The 19,040-nt window shown below is 41.7% G+C and overlaps 1 protein-coding gene across 1 annotated transcript in view; it reads right to left on the bottom strand.

The window, feature by feature from the left end:
* Positions 1-19,040, bottom strand: part of PTPRN2 (protein tyrosine phosphatase receptor type N2) — a gene marked incomplete at its 5' end in the record, with an annotated part of 501,249 nt that overhangs the window by 90,991 nt on the left and 391,218 nt on the right. The window contains one exon of the mRNA XM_035891409.1: positions 18,839-19,040. Within this exon, the coding sequence (XP_035747302.1) occupies positions 18,839-19,040 (202 nt within the window). The remainder of the gene's footprint in view (positions 1-18,838) is intronic.

Below are 19,040 nucleotides of genomic sequence, written 5' to 3'. Positions count from 1 at the left end.
ACTGTCCCAAGTGAAACTGCTACCTGACTCCATCACTGCATTTTGTTTATTTATTAATTTTGTCCATGCCATGTAAGAATTTTTTAAATTTTTACAAAAAGTAGGGGTTTTTTTTCACAATTGGCTAGAATGTTTTCTGTCACTCGGTACCTTCGTTACTTCCTACTGACATTAACAGCAAAAATATTAGGAAAAAAAATTAAACTTTAAAAATACTTTGAAATTGAGTCACATCTATCAGTGTTAGATAGGTCAGTTAAAAATATCAGTATTAAACCCAAGATTTTTTAATAAAGGAAAAAATGTTATTGGATTGCTTTTTTTTAAAATATAGGGACAAAGAAAAAAAAATCTCCCCTTCTTCTCCTTTTCTCTGAAGGATCACACATGTCATAGGAAAAGACAGCAATAGTCCAAAGTGGCTATTACTAACCTCAGAATGACCTTGCAATTTCAAGCAACGACCATGTAATTTTAAATTCCTGCTTTTAGCAGATCTTGGGCAAAGTATAACAGTGCGGAAACTTTTTAGACAGAAAAATAAATCTACAGAAAACCAAAAAGCTGTTCAGATGTTTATAGATATCAACCATTCTCAGAGGGAATGGTTTATTGGACTAGGCAAAAGTATAATAAGTAAAGGTATAAAAATACGCAGTCTATCACATAACTGCTAAAAGGATGTGTCTTCTGGCTAGCGTGCCATGTGGCGTAGATACAAATTTATTATATTCTAATAGACATCCTGCCACTTGACTCACCCCAACTCTGTGCTAACAATAGCATTTGTACTCAAACAGGATCTTTGTTTTTAAGATGATCTGTTCCTGCTGCTCATATCCTGCCTCAAGTCATAATCCCTTGCTTTTACAAGTGGTTGCTGTGGAAAGGATTATAGACCTCTGCTAACAAAAAAGCATCAGGATCAAGTGAACTCTAAGAAATTAATATACCATTTTTACGCAAATGATAATAACAAAAGAAGTGATGTTGTAGCCAACTGGTCCTAGAGTAGATTAACCTCCAACTGAAAAGAACATTTTGGACATAAAGTATTGAATATGTTACTAACAAATGCTGTTTTAAAACTAAATTTAGCATGTTCGTGGTCCTCATGGAAGAAGGTAAAGTTGAGAAACACAACAAATATAAATAAGTTTATAAAAAAAAAAGTAACCTGATCCCAAATATTAACGTATTTCTTTCCTGACATATACAGAACCAAAACAATTATTCCCAGAACTGCTGTAACTGTCAAATACCTTAAACAAAGCAACAACGTCACTGCACACTGCCATAAAAAATGTTTAATGTAAACAGGAAGGTCAAGTCATAGTTGCAGAAAAAACACCACTGAATTTCTTGATTGGTGTTTTAAATCTCCAAGACAATGGTTCTTCCCCTGCCTGTAAACAGAAGCTTTTTGTTTGAAGTTATTTCCAGATTGGTCTAAGAGCCTTTGACAGCTCTTCCTTCCCCCACGCCCAGCCAGCCCAGCCCCGGCTGAGGAACCTGCCCCATCCCCACGTGCATGTCAGCAGTCTCAGGACACCTACAGCTTCAGCTTCTTCAAAGCCACTTCTCTGTTACCCAACCATCTCAACTCCCAGTTGGGTTTTTAGCCTAGCGCTGCAGGGATAACACAGTTAACACCACTACGCATAGAAGCTTTGATGTGTGGGGCGCCTTGGGGAGCCAAATGTGTTCCTCCATATCACATGGAGGACATATGGACTAGGGAGGTCTAGCTCAGAGCAAGGAGCTGTGTAAATGGAGGATCTGGGTTTGCTTCATCCTTGAGATGGTCAGCCATGTCCCCTTCCTAGGAAAGGTATTGGGAATAGCGGGGTCTCAACGTGTGGGGCGTTTCACACCAGGTGCTCTCAGGGAAACACCATCCCTGGGCACATCCAGAGGCGGCATCACTTCACGAGCTCACAAAGCCCTAGACGGTTAGGACCCTCATTAATATGATATCTGTTATCTGTGCTCGTCTCTGCACACTCAGGTATGCTCTTCCCCGCTCTCCAAAATCTTCACTCTCATAAGTATTTAGCAAATCAGCCATCTACCAAACCACAATTAGAATTTAAACTTGACTAAAATGTCAAAGCTGCAAACTGTGAGAATGACACGAGCTGTCTTTCTGTATCATCTCAGCACGTACACCATTAAAAATATTCTCTACGAATGAATTCAATTTACTGCTGCACTTCTATATTTAGCCGAGTGGCTGAGGCTATTTCTGCAGTACTGCGACTCAGTAATGTCTAGCCGTTGTTTGTGTATAGTTTGAGTGCCATTCTTCATTTAGAAACATCATTTACACCTAAAAAAGCAATCATAATGCATACAGTGAAATATGAAGAAATGATCCTCCTGACCCTTCGGGCTATGATCTAATGGATGGGTTGGACGTAAACATTTATTTAAAAGGTAATTTGAAGTTTATGACATTATTTCCCATCACATGGGAATTGCTATCATACTGAGGCACTTACTCTGTTTTTTATTTCCCAACATTTATTATCAAACTTATGTGTTGGTCACATGCAGTATATAATGGAAAAGTAATATCGCTGTGTGACAAAAACTGCCATAACCAAGATAAATATTCTGTAAATAATGTCCAGTTAAATGAGTTCAAAGTACAGTACAATGATCATCTGTAGAGAGCTTTTTATTTGAGACGTAATTGATAACCTTAAACAAACCATAAACAGCATGCTCAGAAAACCTCTGGACCTCTTCCAATGAGGTTTTAAAGTGTTCCTAACACTTGGTTGTCATCACAGAGCCAGGGAGAAGCACGAAGCAACAATTATTTCCTCAGGTACGACAAATGTGTTTTCAAATCCATACAGTCCACTTGTGAATGAACCACACTGCAGCATAAATGTAGTTTATCCGCCTCTAAAGGCATTAAGAGATTTTTTGCGCCTAATGGACAACAACCCACATGGATGGAGAGCCAGCCTTACCACTATGTTTTGTTAGATGGGTCTCTGAACTTGAAGATGTAAGAAACTCTCCTCTCAACCAAGGAGGCACTGAGTCTGTTCAGAAATGAACCCCACAGACACCTGTCCAGCTCTGGTTTAGAGATACAACTTGCTTACCACCAGAAGTGTTAGGCCACCTCTTCTGGACATCCCCAGCCAGTGACAGCAGCACCATTTGCTGCCACTTGCCTTCATGATGCACGGCAGCCATCAGCACCACAGGAGGGCAAGACAGCAAATGGTAATTTGGAGAAATTTTTATCTTCCATCTTGTTCAATTAATACAGTAGGTATCTGGAAAAATCCATTAGGACCACATACTTTACTAAAATGTTTGGGTTTGGAGAGAAATCTGTGTATTCACCCTGGTAAGGGCTAAGAGTATAGGTGAGCATGGATCTAAAACCAGCTGGAACAGGGGCTTGAATGGTCAATAATGAATCTCTTCCCTTTTTTTATTTGCAGAAATGGAATATGAAAACCTCAGGGTGGAATGTTACAGGCAGGAGACCTGACCTGAGCATCCCAGTTAGGAGATGGACAACGTGCACCTCGGTTTTCCACTCATTACTCTTAAAGATGAGCCACTCCACCTCAAAGCTGCCCCCAGTGAGTATGTTGCTGATATTAAAATATACCTACTTAATGCGAATGCACTATGCAATATCTTCAGGTAGAATCACTCTCATCTAGCTGGGTACCAGACGCATTATAAATGAAGTTGTTCAGCCCAAAGTAAATGAAAATAGCTTCCTGGCTTAAAATACTGCTCTTCTTCCCCAGTCACATTCACCTCACACCTGCTTAATAGAAGCCTGGCATCTAAGGGCAATTCAGCTTTCCAGTTTATTTAGAAAAAGAAATATAATTTCATTACTATGTATTAATGAAAAGAATCTATTTTTGCAACTGATCCCCAAATTTGCATAATTCTAAAAATAAAGTCCAGGAAACAGGCCACTCTTTTAAAAATCTTTTGCTTAACAAATTCAAATGGAAATCACCTGAGCTAGCCCAGAAACAAATGCGGCACAATTATTTTCAGAATTAACAAAATACAAGAGAGAATAAACCCTTTCACGGTATAATTTTTTAAGAAAATGCAGAGGCATTAGAGAAAGAAATTACTGTTTATTAGAAGTGATAGCTGAGTGTACACCAAGCCCTTTCAACCTGACCTGCCTAATAGTCTATCAGAAACAAATCTGCTTAAGCAGGCGTGATCACAATAGCACCGTGCTCATTTTACATGGGAAACAAAATTGTTTTGTAGAAATTTAAAATTAAAAATGTTGACTATTAAATGTAAGGGATTCAAGGCCATAATTTATAACAAAATAAATAATGAAAACTAAGAATATATGAAACCTTTTATACGCTAGGTGTGGAAGAGTAAGATCTTCAAAAATGCTTTTCTTCTCAGCTTTAATATATTAATAAAAGAGTAGCCTCACTTTCCTTTAAATTAAGGAGGCGTTACTCGCAGGATGAGCTGAGGTCTGCACCCTACCCCATGGATTTAACTGATTTAACTGGTCTGCTATGGATGCAGTCATAACACAGATTTCAAAAATGGAAAAAAAAAAAGCAAGCTCACTTTTCTAAACAAATGAATCTAGGACTACAAACATCATTATTCTCTAACTAGATTTGCTTAGTGTTACTACAGGGTGAAGCTAAAGTCATTTGGCCGCCTTTGTTTTGCTTTTGCATACTTAATATGTTTGCAGGTGTTATAAATTTAACTTTAACTTATTTACTGTGTTTGTAGCTTTGGGGATAATTACAGCTTTATTACCATTTATTTGTGAGTTATTGAAACATACTTTCAAGCTTTAGTTCCATTTTAACATACTTTTTGTCCAGGAGTAAAAGAGCTGTTTACGTATGTGGAGTAGTTGTACCTGTATTTTCTATCCATGCCAGAAAAGGCAACTCCTGAGATCAGTGTGCCTTCAGAAAGGGACCAAAGGGAGATACTGGACCAATGTTGGACAGTAGTATTTTGAAAGTCACGGCATCAAACGTATCATTACGTATCCCTAATCTCTACAATTCATATTTATCTGGACTTGTATTTGATAGATCTTGGGAGGAAGAAAAAAAAAAAAAAAAAAAAAAAAAAAAAAGAAGTAAAATGTATTTATTTGATTGTCAGTACAGCCTTAGTCTGTCCAGTTCAGTTTACCATCTGCCCCCTTGTACTACACCCCCCTCTGGATATCTGGGTACAGCTCTGCGTCTGGGTGTAGGGGTTTTGCTTGGCTTGTGTTTTAGATGACCCATTGCAATCAAACACAGGCTTGAGACTCATTTTCCTAACAAAACCCCGATTTTGATTATGGACTGTGGAATTACAAATTTCTATTATTTTAGCACTGCGAGCGTTTACTGGTAGTGACTCATGAAATTACGATTCCCCTTTCTTCATGCACACAAAGAAAGCAGAGGCCATGCAGGAGGGGAAAGGCAAAGAAAACATGGCTATCTTTACATGGAAAATTACCTTTCCTTTATTTGTATTTATTTGGTTTAGTCCCTCTCTTTAAATTCAAGCATTTGCACAGTCTTATCCTACCAAATCAAACCAACAAAAAGCCATCACAGTCTTGTACACAACTCCCGACGTCCAGCAGACGTGAAAATTTCTGGCTTGCACAGAACCAAAGACACTGACCATGCAATACAGCCTAAGGAAGCAATTTTACTTCAACTCTCTCAGTAACCTCTCATCAATGAGGTAGACATCTAAATAGCCCAGAAGCTCCTGAAGGAGGGAGAGGTCTTTTACATGGCTCATGTCGCCAAGGAAGATGTGACACTGTAGGTCTAATGGTATTTCCCTGAAAGAATAGCAGTGTGTTTCCCTGCTATCCATGCCAGGAAAGCACGGGCATCTTTGGGGATGATGCTGCTTGCCAGAGGATCAGTGAAATTTGAAGACCATGTTTAGGTTACTCTGCTGGGGATTTTTTTCCTACACAAAAATACAAGAGACCACTCTAACTGGAAGTCTGTAGGTGAGTACAACAGTCTATATCCTCAATTTCTAAAAGAGGGAAGAGGTTATGAAACAGACGCCTGACTTAACATGGACTTAACTGGACTTCACAGATAGAAGATATACGAAGAAAGTTAATGTTTCTTTAAACTGGTTTGAACTGGTATGGTCATGATGATATCAGGGTGGTTTCTCAGAATTTAAAGAGACTACCTGATGCCTCCAAGGAAACCAGGGACTATTTCCAATAGGAAAGATCTGCAAACCATAGACCTGAAATAACCTGAGATCCACTGGTGTAAAAGCACCCAGGTTTTTCTCGGGGTGTCCCTGACAGTGCCTGAGCATTACTGGTCTTGCAATTCAGACAACTGCAATTCTGGGAAGTGGTGGGATATGAGACTGACCTACCTGCCACATGCACAAAAAAAAATTAAAAAAGAAAAAAACCAGAAAGAATATTTCTTTTTGGTGGTTTCAACCCATCCTGGTTTCTAAATTGCATTTCCCACATCTCAGCTGTGGTTGCATGCAGCTTTTTACAAGTATATGGTAAATACGAAGCTGGAAGAGGAAAGATTTCTTAAGGAGTAACTAGACAGAGAAAAATAATGTGTAAAACAAACTTGACCTTTTCCATATTTTGTTCATCTTAACTAACCCAAATACATGCTCATGAGGGCACAGCTGCTTCTTAATATGAGTTTGCACAGTAAATTCACCGCTAGCACAGCGAGAGCCGTACAGCACAGTACGGGTTACAAATAAACCGTAGTAACGACTGAATTAACCCGAAAGGCCATGCAGAACCACGTGCAAATTCATCATGCATTTTGACTTTGTCTAACCCACCCAAAGCCTGACCAGCTTCCAGCAGATGCCAGCGCTCTAAAAGATAACCGCCATAAATGCGTCCCCTTTTCCACTCCCAGCGTTTACAGCTGCCTGGGGCCCAAAGCAGGCAAAAAATGTAGTCCCAAGCCAGCTGAAGTTTCTCAGGAAAGATATACATTAAGGTTGTGTAGTCCACTATTTTATTGCCCTGCAGGACTAAAAACGGGAGATCATTTCTGCCAGAAATAAGAATTCGCAGCTCGCCAGCAGGACTCAGCGTGCACTTCTACCTTGGCACGAAACAAACACAGAGCCCCAAGTTTATGACTCAAAATGTTATTTTACCCCATTGCAAAGGTTATTATTGCTTCTCCTTAAGTCTGTGCAACTGCATTCATGGTAACAGAGGTACTAAAAACAGTCAGAGAAATATAAAAAGAAGTCATAGAAACTTCTAAAATCATCAAATACTTTTTTTTTTTCCACAGAAGGTGGTTATATACATAAGAAGGGATGCTGGGATGAGGAAGTATTTATCAAAGACGGCCATCCAAGACAATTTCTTTTTTCATAACATCGCCTATCATGACAGTTGAAATCGCCAGTCATAACCCTCTCCTGATTTGAAAACTGAAAAATAAAAAAACTGGAAGTAAAAATGAAATCACTCTTTTAACACTGCTAGGAGGAACAAATGCAAATTTTGTGACTGAGGAAACTGTAAAAGAGAAAGGATCTAGAAAGCACAAATCTGCTAGTAAAGTCAGAGCAGGTTATTATGAGCAGAAAACTTGGAAATACAGAGAAACTCTACTAAGCTATGGAAAAAATAGTATGTATGAGTTCCATCGTGTCTCTGAGAACACACACACAAAAGTCTTCAAGGATTAAAAATGTTGATCAATATTTCTACACACTCACTTTATTAGTGTTACAGGAGATACTGGAAAACCTGTGAGTGTTTTCATACTCGGTACTGATGGTCAGAGATACAGGGAGACTTCCCATTTGGGGGAAAACAGCAACAACAGCAAACCCACACGTTTCTCTCGGGCTGTGCCCTGCCTCTCCCTACAGCTGTGCTCCGAGGGGGTGATGGCCGTGCGGTGGCACTGCCCACCCCGAGGAGAGCTGCAGACCTCCTGCCATCCCTGACCTGCCCCACGGCACCACTTGCAATAAATACCCTGCAGCAGCAACAAGGAGTTAATGTGTGTGTTTGCTTTCAAAGAAAAGAACTTCCTTGGCCATCACTGAAGCTCCTGAGTTTCCCTTCATCAACTTGCACAAGCCCAGGGGTTGTCAATGCCACCCCAGACCTCCCCACCAGGCACCGATTTGTCTGCAAGAAGCACCACGGGAACAGTGCAGGAGAACACATACAACGTAGGCACGCTCCCCAAATGGTCACATCTTAATTCTGGCTTATTTTAGGTCCTGGGGCATGAGGTTACAGACATCTTCTAAAACATCATCAGCTATTTTATTACATAGAATATTTTTCCTCACGTGCTTCTTTGGGTTTTGAGATTCCTGCTAACAACTTGTGCATCAATAACGTTCTGCAGAAATAGTGTTGCATGTTGCAGTTGCATTATGCAGATAGCTTTTCCTCTATTAGTCTTTTATTTCATGTATTTAATATAACTGAACATCTTTGCCCTGGTGCTAGGCAGAAGACAGAGTAAGAGTTTCGCTTCTCCAGTTCCTCGTTTTATATACTTTTTTCCTTTCCTACACTGCCACTTGCAACTGTTTTGGAAGAAATAATCTGTTTTTTCAATCTGCCTTCACAGGAGTTTTCCATGCCCTTAATCATTCCTGTCACCTTCTCCTCACTCCCTCCATCTCTGCAGCGTTCCTTCGACGATGGAGTGACCAGCACTCACAGAAGCCTCAAGCGTTGATTTATACTTAAGTAACTTCTACAGCCCTCAAACAGGCAAACAAAATTATCAGCCAACAATGCCTGGAGAGGCATTGGGTTGACCCAGACCTTCAAAAAGAAGCTGAAATTTGGAACAGCTTGCTCAGCAACCCTTCTGTATATTTTAACTTCACATCCAAGAGCTCTCCAGTGAGGTTAATTGGGAATTGCAGCTCTTTATTTCACTCTTGTGTGTATATGGAATTTACATGCTCACGTTCCCATTTTACTGTACATATTATTTCTCCAGAGTACAGAGGGAGATGCTGTATAACATAATTTCACTATATAACATGAATTTACATATGCAGATTGTTCTTGCTCCCAAAACTACATTCAGCTCCATCACATTTCTCCTCCTATCTTATGTGGATGGCCAGCCACTGACACCTTTTGCTGTGATCCACTGCAGCAAAACTTCTTCCAGCAAATCACACAGTTTCACTCCACATGAGGCATTTTTCTTCCACATGAAGCCAGGAGGAAGTCCAGTGAAGACGTTGGAAAAAAGTAATATCCAAGTTTCTTTTCCCCACGCTGTCAGAAAAGCAGCAGCATACTGAATTTTTCCTTTTCATCTTTCCCTCGTTCTTCTATTCATAGTTAGCGGGAAAGATCAATATTTCTGACATGTGAATATTCTGCCGGATACATTTTTGAAGATTAGGGGGATGTTCAGATCAGCAGTACTAGAAAATGGGTCAGGTTGGTAGTTATGGCTCTACTATAGCCCACTTTAAACCATATACCTCTGCTGCATACACCCCCTTTCCCATCACCAAGGAAAAGCCTTCCCACCTGCATGAAATGCATCTAGCTCCATGTTAGGTAATGCTTGATGAGGGGAAAGGGGGTGGCTTTCATCAGCCAAGGTAAGCATGTGAACTCAGTGCCAAGAGTATTGATAACGATGATACTGATAACGATGAGCTGTTCCCACTTTGGAGAGCAAGATCAGCCACTTCTGAGACCTCTGAGATGCTGCCAGAACACAGTTCTGCAAAGCAGCAGCAGGCCTATGTAGAAGGAAAAAGCAGGAATCATCAAGAAGCCTACGACTATGTTAGCTAGATGGGAAAACAGAAAAATAAAAACTGCACCATGAATGAACAGCATTTTATCAATCTCAAATATTAAACATTTAACAAACTATTTCCCTGGTCACAATCTGTGCTTGTTCAGAATGCAGTCATCCCAAGCAGACATCAATAAAACATCACTCATTTGTCTGTGGCAAAAAGTCTAGAAACTGGTAAGCAAAGCTTAGATAAAACCTCATGCTTTTTCTCCTTTGGATAAGCCACATACACTAAATTTGATTTTCTCCGATTCAGAAGCTATTCTCTCCCATCCCCCTCCAAATTGATTTTGGTTCTTTGAAGGATTTAACTTCCAGGAGTGTTCTTTTACAGTCCCCTTCTTCAGTCTTGGTTTAGTTGTTTTGTAAAAATACAAGTGATGAAAACTGCATCTGCATGCTGAAAGCTGCAAACGTGAACTGTGAGATGAAGAGCTGCAGGGATGCCCCAGCTGACTTACATACACCGGTGCTATGAGAGCTCAGAACCTGCAATAGCAAAAATCACAGTACAAAGAAATCAGCTGAGCTGTCCCAGTCCTTTACTGTACCTTGCTGGTGTGCATTAACTCAATCAAATTTTCTTTTACAGTTCTTTAAACTGCTAGTAATCATTTAGATCTCTGTTGTGGTCCTCATGCCTCAAGCTGCAGCTGTGTCGTTGTTGAGAGGAATGACATGAGCTCTCTTGTCCAGTCAACACAAATCACATCCTGAACTTCCAACTCTTCATAGTTCTGCACGCAGGCCACCCATGGGCCCCCCTGCCCTCAGGTGTCACGAGGCTGTTTGAGACACCACCTCTCGCTTGTGCCTCTGGGAAGATGGGATCGGTTGTGCAGCATGACCCCAGGGCAGCTCCAGTCTGCTCTACTCAAAGTTCTCCTACCATAGTTTATAACACAATGATTAAAAAAATCACTGCCAGCCACTCCCCCCACACCCCACACCCTACACCCCACCCCGAATATTTAACTTTGCAACATTCACTTCCCTGCAAGAGCTGCACAGCAAAGCTACAGGCAGCGGAAAGTTGAGGATTCAAAATGTACTTTTGTTCGTCTGTCCCTCAGAACAGCCCAGTCCATTGGGGTTTACCAGGCGGCCACAGTCAGCTTCCAAGCCTTCACTAAGGCCAAGCACAAAGGCACAGTACAGGAAGGACGAGAGATCCCTGAAGCCGAGACCTCGCTGGCTTTGGGCAGGGCATGGACCTGCCCTGCCGGCACACTGCCGAGCGCTGCACATCTTCCCCGCCCGCATGGAGGAGGAGGAGGAGGAGGAAGGAAGCGACACTGCATCCCCGGCTCCTCTTCCCTTTCGCTGCCCACCGTGTGAGACGGGTGTGCAGGGTGAACGGATGTACCCAGAAGAAAGCAGTAAGAACAACGCTTTTTATGTACCTTACAGATTTCACAGAATAAACTGCAACCTGCTCCTGCTCGCAGGCAACATGGTCGTACAAGAACCGACAAACATCATCTCCAACAGTTCTTTATGCACACAAAATTAACTTCTGCTCTCTTCCCAGGAACACGACCCTGATACAAGATTCATTCTGGAAATAAAAAAAAAACTTCCCGGTTAAAAAACTTTTAAATTTTTTTTTTCTTTTTCCTTCTAGTGCAGCACTCTGAGGGCATGTGAAAGGCTCAGCAAGCCAGATCACAGTGTTAGCTGCTGAGTGTTCAGAGAATATACAATAGAAGAATGTGTCAAACCTGAAACATGATAACAGAGCTGCTCCAAAAGAAAAAGGAAAATCCTAAAGCAGAAAAAAGGGCAGAAGTGTGTAGGAAAGACAGGCCTGATTATCCTCCACATTACATCAGAAAAAAAAATGCCACTGAAGACAGTATAGTTATTCCAGAAAGAAATCAGGGCACTTGAGATGATGTACTGCCTGGGACTGCAGATCAAATATTCTCCAGCCCATTAGGCAAGGCTGTGGTTATCTTTGGCTTCTTTATAACGTACAGGCACTGGGACATAATCAATTTACCAGAGGGAGAAAATCCATTGTACTTATCCAGAACCAGCCCACGCTCAGCTGGCAAACAGCCCGCGGCGCGGCAGCGACGGGTGGAAGGGGCTCTGAAGCAGGAGTGGGATGCTCAGGAGCGGGAGCCCAGGCCTCAGCGGTCCAGGGCAGGGTGTGAGGGCAGGTAAAGCAACAGTAATTCTCACCCTCTAAAACAGGGTGGACGCAGCCAAATTATTAAGAAAACTGCCCGGTGGATGAATATGTGTCTTTTTCCTGGCCCTGTACTAACTGTGCTGAGAAACTGTTTGGGAGAAAGTTGGGTGGCTTGGCCTGAACTGGTGCCAGGGCCGTTCGAACTATTTACTGGTTTAATTTACCAGGCGAGATGCAGCCTGCAAGTCCAGAGCACCTCCAGCACATTTCTAAGAAATGCCTGTTTGGGTAAGGACTCTCAATTTCCCAGTAATTAAAAATGAGTCACTAACTTAATTTCCCCTCATACTATTTTTTCTTAGGATTTTCTTACATCCTAAATACACAGAAATTATACTGCAAGATGCTTGGAGCACGTTTGTCCTTGTTCCACCAAACACCAAGCTCAAACACCATATTCTTTAGACCAGGAAAAAGAAAGTCGGGTAAGGGGAGAGGGTTGACACCCCCTTCTCTCTGCCACTTTGCACGAGTCCTATGCAGATAAACAGCCAAGTACTTGAAAAAGATGGATTGTATTGCTCAAATCTAAACCCACATGGCACCTTCTTACCCAAGCACTCCAGGCATTGCGTATATACTCATTTTCCTTTCATGCCTGCAAAACCCCTCTCTCTCCACCTGCCCGCTCTAATGTAAAGAGTATTTTACTCAAAAGGGTTGCTGTGCTGCCACGGCTGCAGCAGTCAGGGCTGCGAAGGTAAAACCTTCTCTGGTCAGTGCAGGACCATTTCTCCACCACTGAGCAATTTTAAAAAGTTATTTCCTTAACTAGGAAAAGCCTGGAGGATTGCTATTTCTAACGAGCCCAATAAACCTCTCTCCCACAGCTGGCACGGTTCCCTGGGGCTGCCCTGCTGCTGGGGCAGTGGGTGCTGGAGCATGGGGCAGAGCAGGGAGGAGGCGATGGGGGAGCCCTGCTCCTCGCAGATGGACAAGGCCAGCTCAAACACAGATTTCCTAAAGTGCCCTCTGAAATCTGTGCCACTGAGCTCCAGCACTTGAAACGGGCATTCCTCATTAAGCACTATTTTGAAGTGGATTTTAAATGCTAGGGGTATGATTGATAGCATACCGCTATTTATTTATTTATACCCCAATTCATCAAACATGCCTGTTTGATAAATTCCTGATGATTTATAAATTCATACAGTATTCTGAAATGCTATTTTGAACATTACTACCATTTAACTCGATTTTATGGCTGCCACAGGAAGCAAGGTTAGGGAATTACATAGTCCACTGCACCACAGGAATTGTGGAGTGTTCTGAACACTAATCAGATAAAAAACAGATTAAAAGTTAAATCCATATTTGTACACCTCCTGTTTTGCCTCATTCTGCTTTGGCTGTCCACTGTCTGACTCCAGTGACGTGTTTAAACATAAGGTAAACGCTCTTCTAATCACCTGAAAACGTTTCCCACTTTCTCCTCTCCCGTGATTGCTACGCATGCCTGTTGTACAGGGTGTATGTTCTGTACATTGAGGAAACTGTCTCACCTTAAGGTAGAGTGGTTTACATAACATTGCATACAATGTATTTGCAGGTTCCTGAGAATGTTACTTTAAAACATAATTCCAATTAGAGAGAGACACAATAAGCAGACTTAAAGGGACAAGAACAACTCTTCTAATACATACACCTCCCCGCGTATGTTTTATTACAAACAGCTACAGTTTGTCCTGTCCTGTTGCTTAAATAGTCACAAGATGATTTTTTTTTTTTTCTCTTTTTATAAGCACACAGGAAAAGAAAAGATTAAAAATGCATTATGTCCTTTGTTTTCCCAGAAGAAAACACAAGCAAGCCCTTCGTAGTATGGAGCCTTAAGGCAAAATTTTCATCTATCCAAAATCCTTACTAAGGGTATTCCTTACAGAATGTTTACTAAATGCTCATGTACTGAATACATCGCCTCCTCAGTGGTATCTTTTTTGCTTAAGTGTAGTGAAGGTCCTTGAAAAGGAAAAGTTTTACATAGCTATGAGGTAACACTTCACGGTGCTGATTAACCCTCGTGTGCCAGCTTACTTTGGTCCCAATACTGACGGTAATTTGAATATTACTGAGAACTTGATAAATAAGAACAGCAAAATTTTCCTTTTTTTTTTCTTTTCCATTTCACTTAGTTCACAAAATTCCATTTCCTAAGGAGTTGATATACAGGATTACTGTAATGCTAAGGTCTAATACTATAATAACATGTTTGCTTATGAAAGTCAGTCTAGAGTGTAAAATATGAAGCCATATTAGAGGTAATGAATTATCTGTATTTAAACACACAAAACAGGCATGATTCTTAAGTAGAGAGTACATTTCCAGCGGATTCTTCCAGTTGGAGCCTTTTAAAAAACGTGCAGCAAAATATTTATTGTAATTGTTGTAAATACTGTGCTCTTAACATCTCTAATAAAAAATACCAGCAGGACCAAATCTATAAAAGCACAGAGTTCTTGGTGGCTTTGAATCCAGAAGGATCATGTAATTAATAAGACCGCATGTGACAAAGGAATGTATAATTTATTTATAATATAATACATGTAATAATGTAGAATTTAACATATAATTTACAATTATATGCCTGCCAAACCAAGTTATTTGACCAAGTTTTTAAAACAGCTGATGATGTAATCCAGCTGCACTGACAGTGAGCCGCTCGCGTAACCTTCAATACTTCAGGCAGTTTAAGAAGGAACTTCATTGTAAACTGCTTGGTCTTTGCCCCCTTGCTTTTTAAAGGAAGTTCTTTTGGCGGAGATGAAGGAAAATTAAAAAGAACATGATTGACATAAAATATTAAAAGGCAGGCTTTCTGAAGCCAGCTTTACTGCATTTTAACTTTTGCCTTTAAATTCCATTATGGGCAACGTTTTGCAGAGCATTACCAGTGATGCAGAAGGCTCTGCTCACGGGAAAGTTCTGCAGTGCAAAGTGTAAAATATGCTGATGATTTAGCATCTCGCACAACCCAGCATTCCCCACACGGGGGTCAAAAGCCAGAGTTCAGCTGGACTCACAAATACATCACCCTGAATCAAACAGACCATCCCTAAATAGTAGCAGTCACTAACGTACACTCATTACATTAATAAATTGCTCGCTAATGGGAGCAGTGACAAGTAAGATGTGCACTTAGTGGCCCTGTTTGCAGCCCACCCCCGATGTCTGAATGCCCGTTTTTCTCTGGGTTATGTTCGAAAGGCTTCAAAGTGCATGAAGAAAATCTGCTCAGTGTTGTGAAATAAATCAAAGAGTGCCTGCTGAAAATGCCTAAAACGCTTCGGCCCTAATCTCCTGGACCAGAGAGTGGGCTTGCAGAATGCTAAACTTGCTTTTCTAAGAAGATCAAAGCAACATGAGCAACAATTAAAAACACGGGTGCAGGTGTGCGCATGCGCGGGGGCACCGCGGGGGCACTGAGAACCTCTTTTTAGTTACCTCCAAATGCTAACGCTGACCTACCTAGCCATTACACCTGTGATTTGAAAGGACAGGAGGCGTGGTTAAAAGGTACGCAAAAATTGCCCGCCTTCATGTTCAAAATGTGGTTTATGCACATGCAATGTTTTCCGAGACACACTATTGCCATTAATTTTGAAAAGCTCCTTAGCCACTAATTAAACCAGCCTATGATTTTGCTGTTTAGTGATTCAAAGATAAATGAAGTTGCAGTTGTGTATCTACTCTTCCTAGCCTTACTCAGTCTTTAAGTGGGGTCTAGTCTCCCAGGCCTTACTTTAACACTCTGAAGGCCAGCTGGCTTGCCTTACCCAAGCTCCCTGAAGAACCAGGCTCACACCGCAGCCTCTTCCAGTGGTACCAGGCCGCTTGGCAGCTTGTCAAGGGCACCGCAGAGATTTCATTTGCCTGCTTCAACTTTTAAACGGCATCGGTTGTTCTGCCTACGGCTGGTCGCTTCCACCTGCGCTTGCACCAGGAATACTCGTGCTAGCAGGTAAGGGGGCTCGCACGAGAGCTGCTCGCGCTGGCGGGCGAGGGTGACGTTGCCTTCGAAGTTCACAGGGTGAGTAAAGGAAGGAGTAAAACCCTGAATGAACTCTCCTGAACTGGGTTAGGCTGAAAAACGCTTCTGCTAAATCTTAAAAATGTAGGTCAGTCTTGTTTATGTGAAGATATAAACCACTGACATCTTGAGAAGCGTGCGAACCAAAGAGATATTTCAGTGTTGTCTCTGAACCACACTGGGCCACCAGGCCTTTTTATACCGACCAATTTTTCCCCCTTCAAATTAAATAAATCTGAATTGTCACTTAAGCTGTAAGCAGCAACATATTGGAGTATCGTGCTTTAAAGTCTAGTGGCAGCAGCTGCTGAAATAGTTCGTATTTTCAAAATATGCTGAGAACCGAGTACTTGGGAAAACATTTAGCAGAATACTTGGGAAACATTTAACAGAAGAGAACAAAGTAGGTACAGTTTTCAAAGCTGTCTGCTTTTTTCTTCTCCCGTATTAATACGGGTTGCATTATTCCCTTATGAGCATCAGAGAAGATGAGGAAAAAGATAATTGATGCTTTTCTGAGACCTAACCGATGTTATCCAAAACATGCATCACACCAGATATCCATTACATTTAACACAGCTCAACATAAGGCGATTTTGACGATGCGAATAGGGCTCAATCCTATTTCTCCTCAAATCCACGTGAATAGTTTATTTTATACAGAACCAGGCTCAGTGATTCATTCTGATAAAATGCTACTTAGCAGCATCAAAACTGCCTGAGTATTTTGTCCGCCTGTACTGGGGCCTCCTACTGCTGCCATTGAAACAAATGGCAAAATTCCCATTTACTTCCACAGGAGGAGAGCCAAGCCCTTAGAAACCTTTGTATTTAAGGAAAAACATTTTTCCTCCCACTCATGACTACAGTTTCCCTGCAAAACCAGTGGAAATGTTTAAGGAGTCAGGTGGTTAGGACTGGGCCCAAAGGTCAGGAGCAAAGTACATTAATACAGGCTTGCTGTTGAAAAACTGAGCAGCATCCTCGAAGCATTGCTGTTGTTTTTAAACAGTAAATGTCACTCTCAGCTCTAGCTAGGAAGATTTTAAAATACATATAAATCTGGGAAGAAGAAATGAAGCACACATTTCATTTAGTGTCTGGATTACAGATTCTTATTAAACAAACCAGAGCTCATTATAAAATCAATATCAACTTAACCACTATGCTCCCAGGAGAAATGGCAAAAAAGGTCACTCCAAGAAATTCAAACAATTTTCCTGCTGGAAGGGCACGATTTTAATTACAGATACTATTAATTAGAGCTGTCAGTAGGAAGATTGTCCTGTTAATTATCACAAATTCAGTTTCAAGTGTGATTTTGGAACCTGGAGGGCTTTTTTATTATTATTTTTTAAATGAAGAATTCTTGTATTCACTTTTAATAGAAGAAAAAGACTACCTACTGCTTCTGCGGTTTAAGGAAGTCAACAGCAAGTTCCTTATTAAAACCAAACAAAATTATTTATGGCCATGGTCTCTTTGGCCAACAAAACTGATCTGACAAACTGCTGGTGTGTTCACAATTTATCCTGGAGGACACTTCTTTTTTCCACTGGAAATGCTCTCTCTTGCTTTGGAAGTTACTAAATTTAAAGATTTAAAGTCATTTAAAGATGGGTTTTTTTAAAGTAAATATTCCATTTAAACTGAAAACCACTCCTGACAATACTAATTGTTACAGAAACATTCATATTTATCATTCTGTACTAAAATCTCCCTGGATCCAGCCTGTGGAGACGTACTTAATACCTTACATCTTCAACACGGAAGAGGTACAGGCAGACCCAAACTTTGCGAGGAAATACGAGTTTATTCCAGCTGCCAGTTTGAATCTGTCATCTCAGCTCCAGAATACCAAAAGGCCATAATGTCTGATCCCAAGCCGAACAAGAAGGTAAAATAAACCTTGGCAGAAGAGTGCCATTAGGGAGACCCTGTGGGTGCGCAGCAGACGGGGCTACTACAGCAACAATGTTTACACATTCTCAAATTCGTTTTCCCGGTCACACTCCAAATATTTGGGGATAGCAGCCCCGAGCTGTGTGGTGTATGACCATAACACGTGCATTACCACACCACCAACACACCGAGAAATAAGTGCCGAGGTCTAAAACAAACTTTGGGAAGATGCAGAGCCTCTCTCCGCCCAACACTTCAGAAACTGAAAGAGAAAGCCTGAGGTTTCTGCTTTATTTCAGGGAATGGGGAGTGCCGTCCTCCCGTATTCCCGGGTCCACATCTGCTACCATTGTTCTCCCAGCACCAGTCCGGGTTTCCCTCCCCATCTATCAGCATTAGATTTCATTTTATCTGAATAATGGCAGAAGGTAGCAACAGATCGGGTCAAAGGCTCTTTTCATATCAGACCCTGAAGAAGTCGATTACTCAAAGAGAGAGACATCTTCAGATAACCGTGCAATCCATTCCTCATAAATGTTAAAGATTTTTCGTTATTAATAGTGGCAGGGGTGACAGATTATGGATATTAATGTTATTTTTTCAGAGAATTTCAACAGCAAGGGCTTTTTTCTTTTTATTTTTTTATGTTTCTAATTAGGCACGAATTTACAGCAACTACCAGAATAGCCAAGATTAATACCCAGCAGCAAAAAGCTGCTACAGCAAATCCGCGGGAATATGAATGGAGCGGAGGGAGGGTGCCGTGCCACCCACCCCCCCCCCCGCGGCTGCCGGTACCAGAAGGGTCCCCCCGGGGTCTGCCGGCCCCCCGGGGCGCAGGGCCGGAGGGGGAGATCGCTTGGTCCTTACCTGATAAGCAGCGGGGGCGTCGGAGCCGGCGTCGGCCCCCAGGGCCGAGAGCTTCTCCCTCAGGCGGTGGTGGGCGCGGTGGCGCAGGCAGTAGGCGACCCCCGAGGCCGCCAGCACCCCGGCGATGCAGGCGAGGGAGAGGAGGGTGAGGAGGAGGAATTTGGCGGACTCTGCCTCTTCCCCGCGCTGCGGGAGCGGCGGG

Source organism: Egretta garzetta, unplaced genomic scaffold (assembly GCF_000687185.1).
Source record: "Egretta garzetta isolate BGI_Z169 unplaced genomic scaffold, ASM68718v1 scaffold633, whole genome shotgun sequence".
NCBI lineage: Eukaryota > Metazoa > Chordata > Aves > Pelecaniformes > Ardeidae > Egretta > Egretta garzetta.
This window is presented reverse-complemented; position numbering and strand designations above follow the sequence as displayed.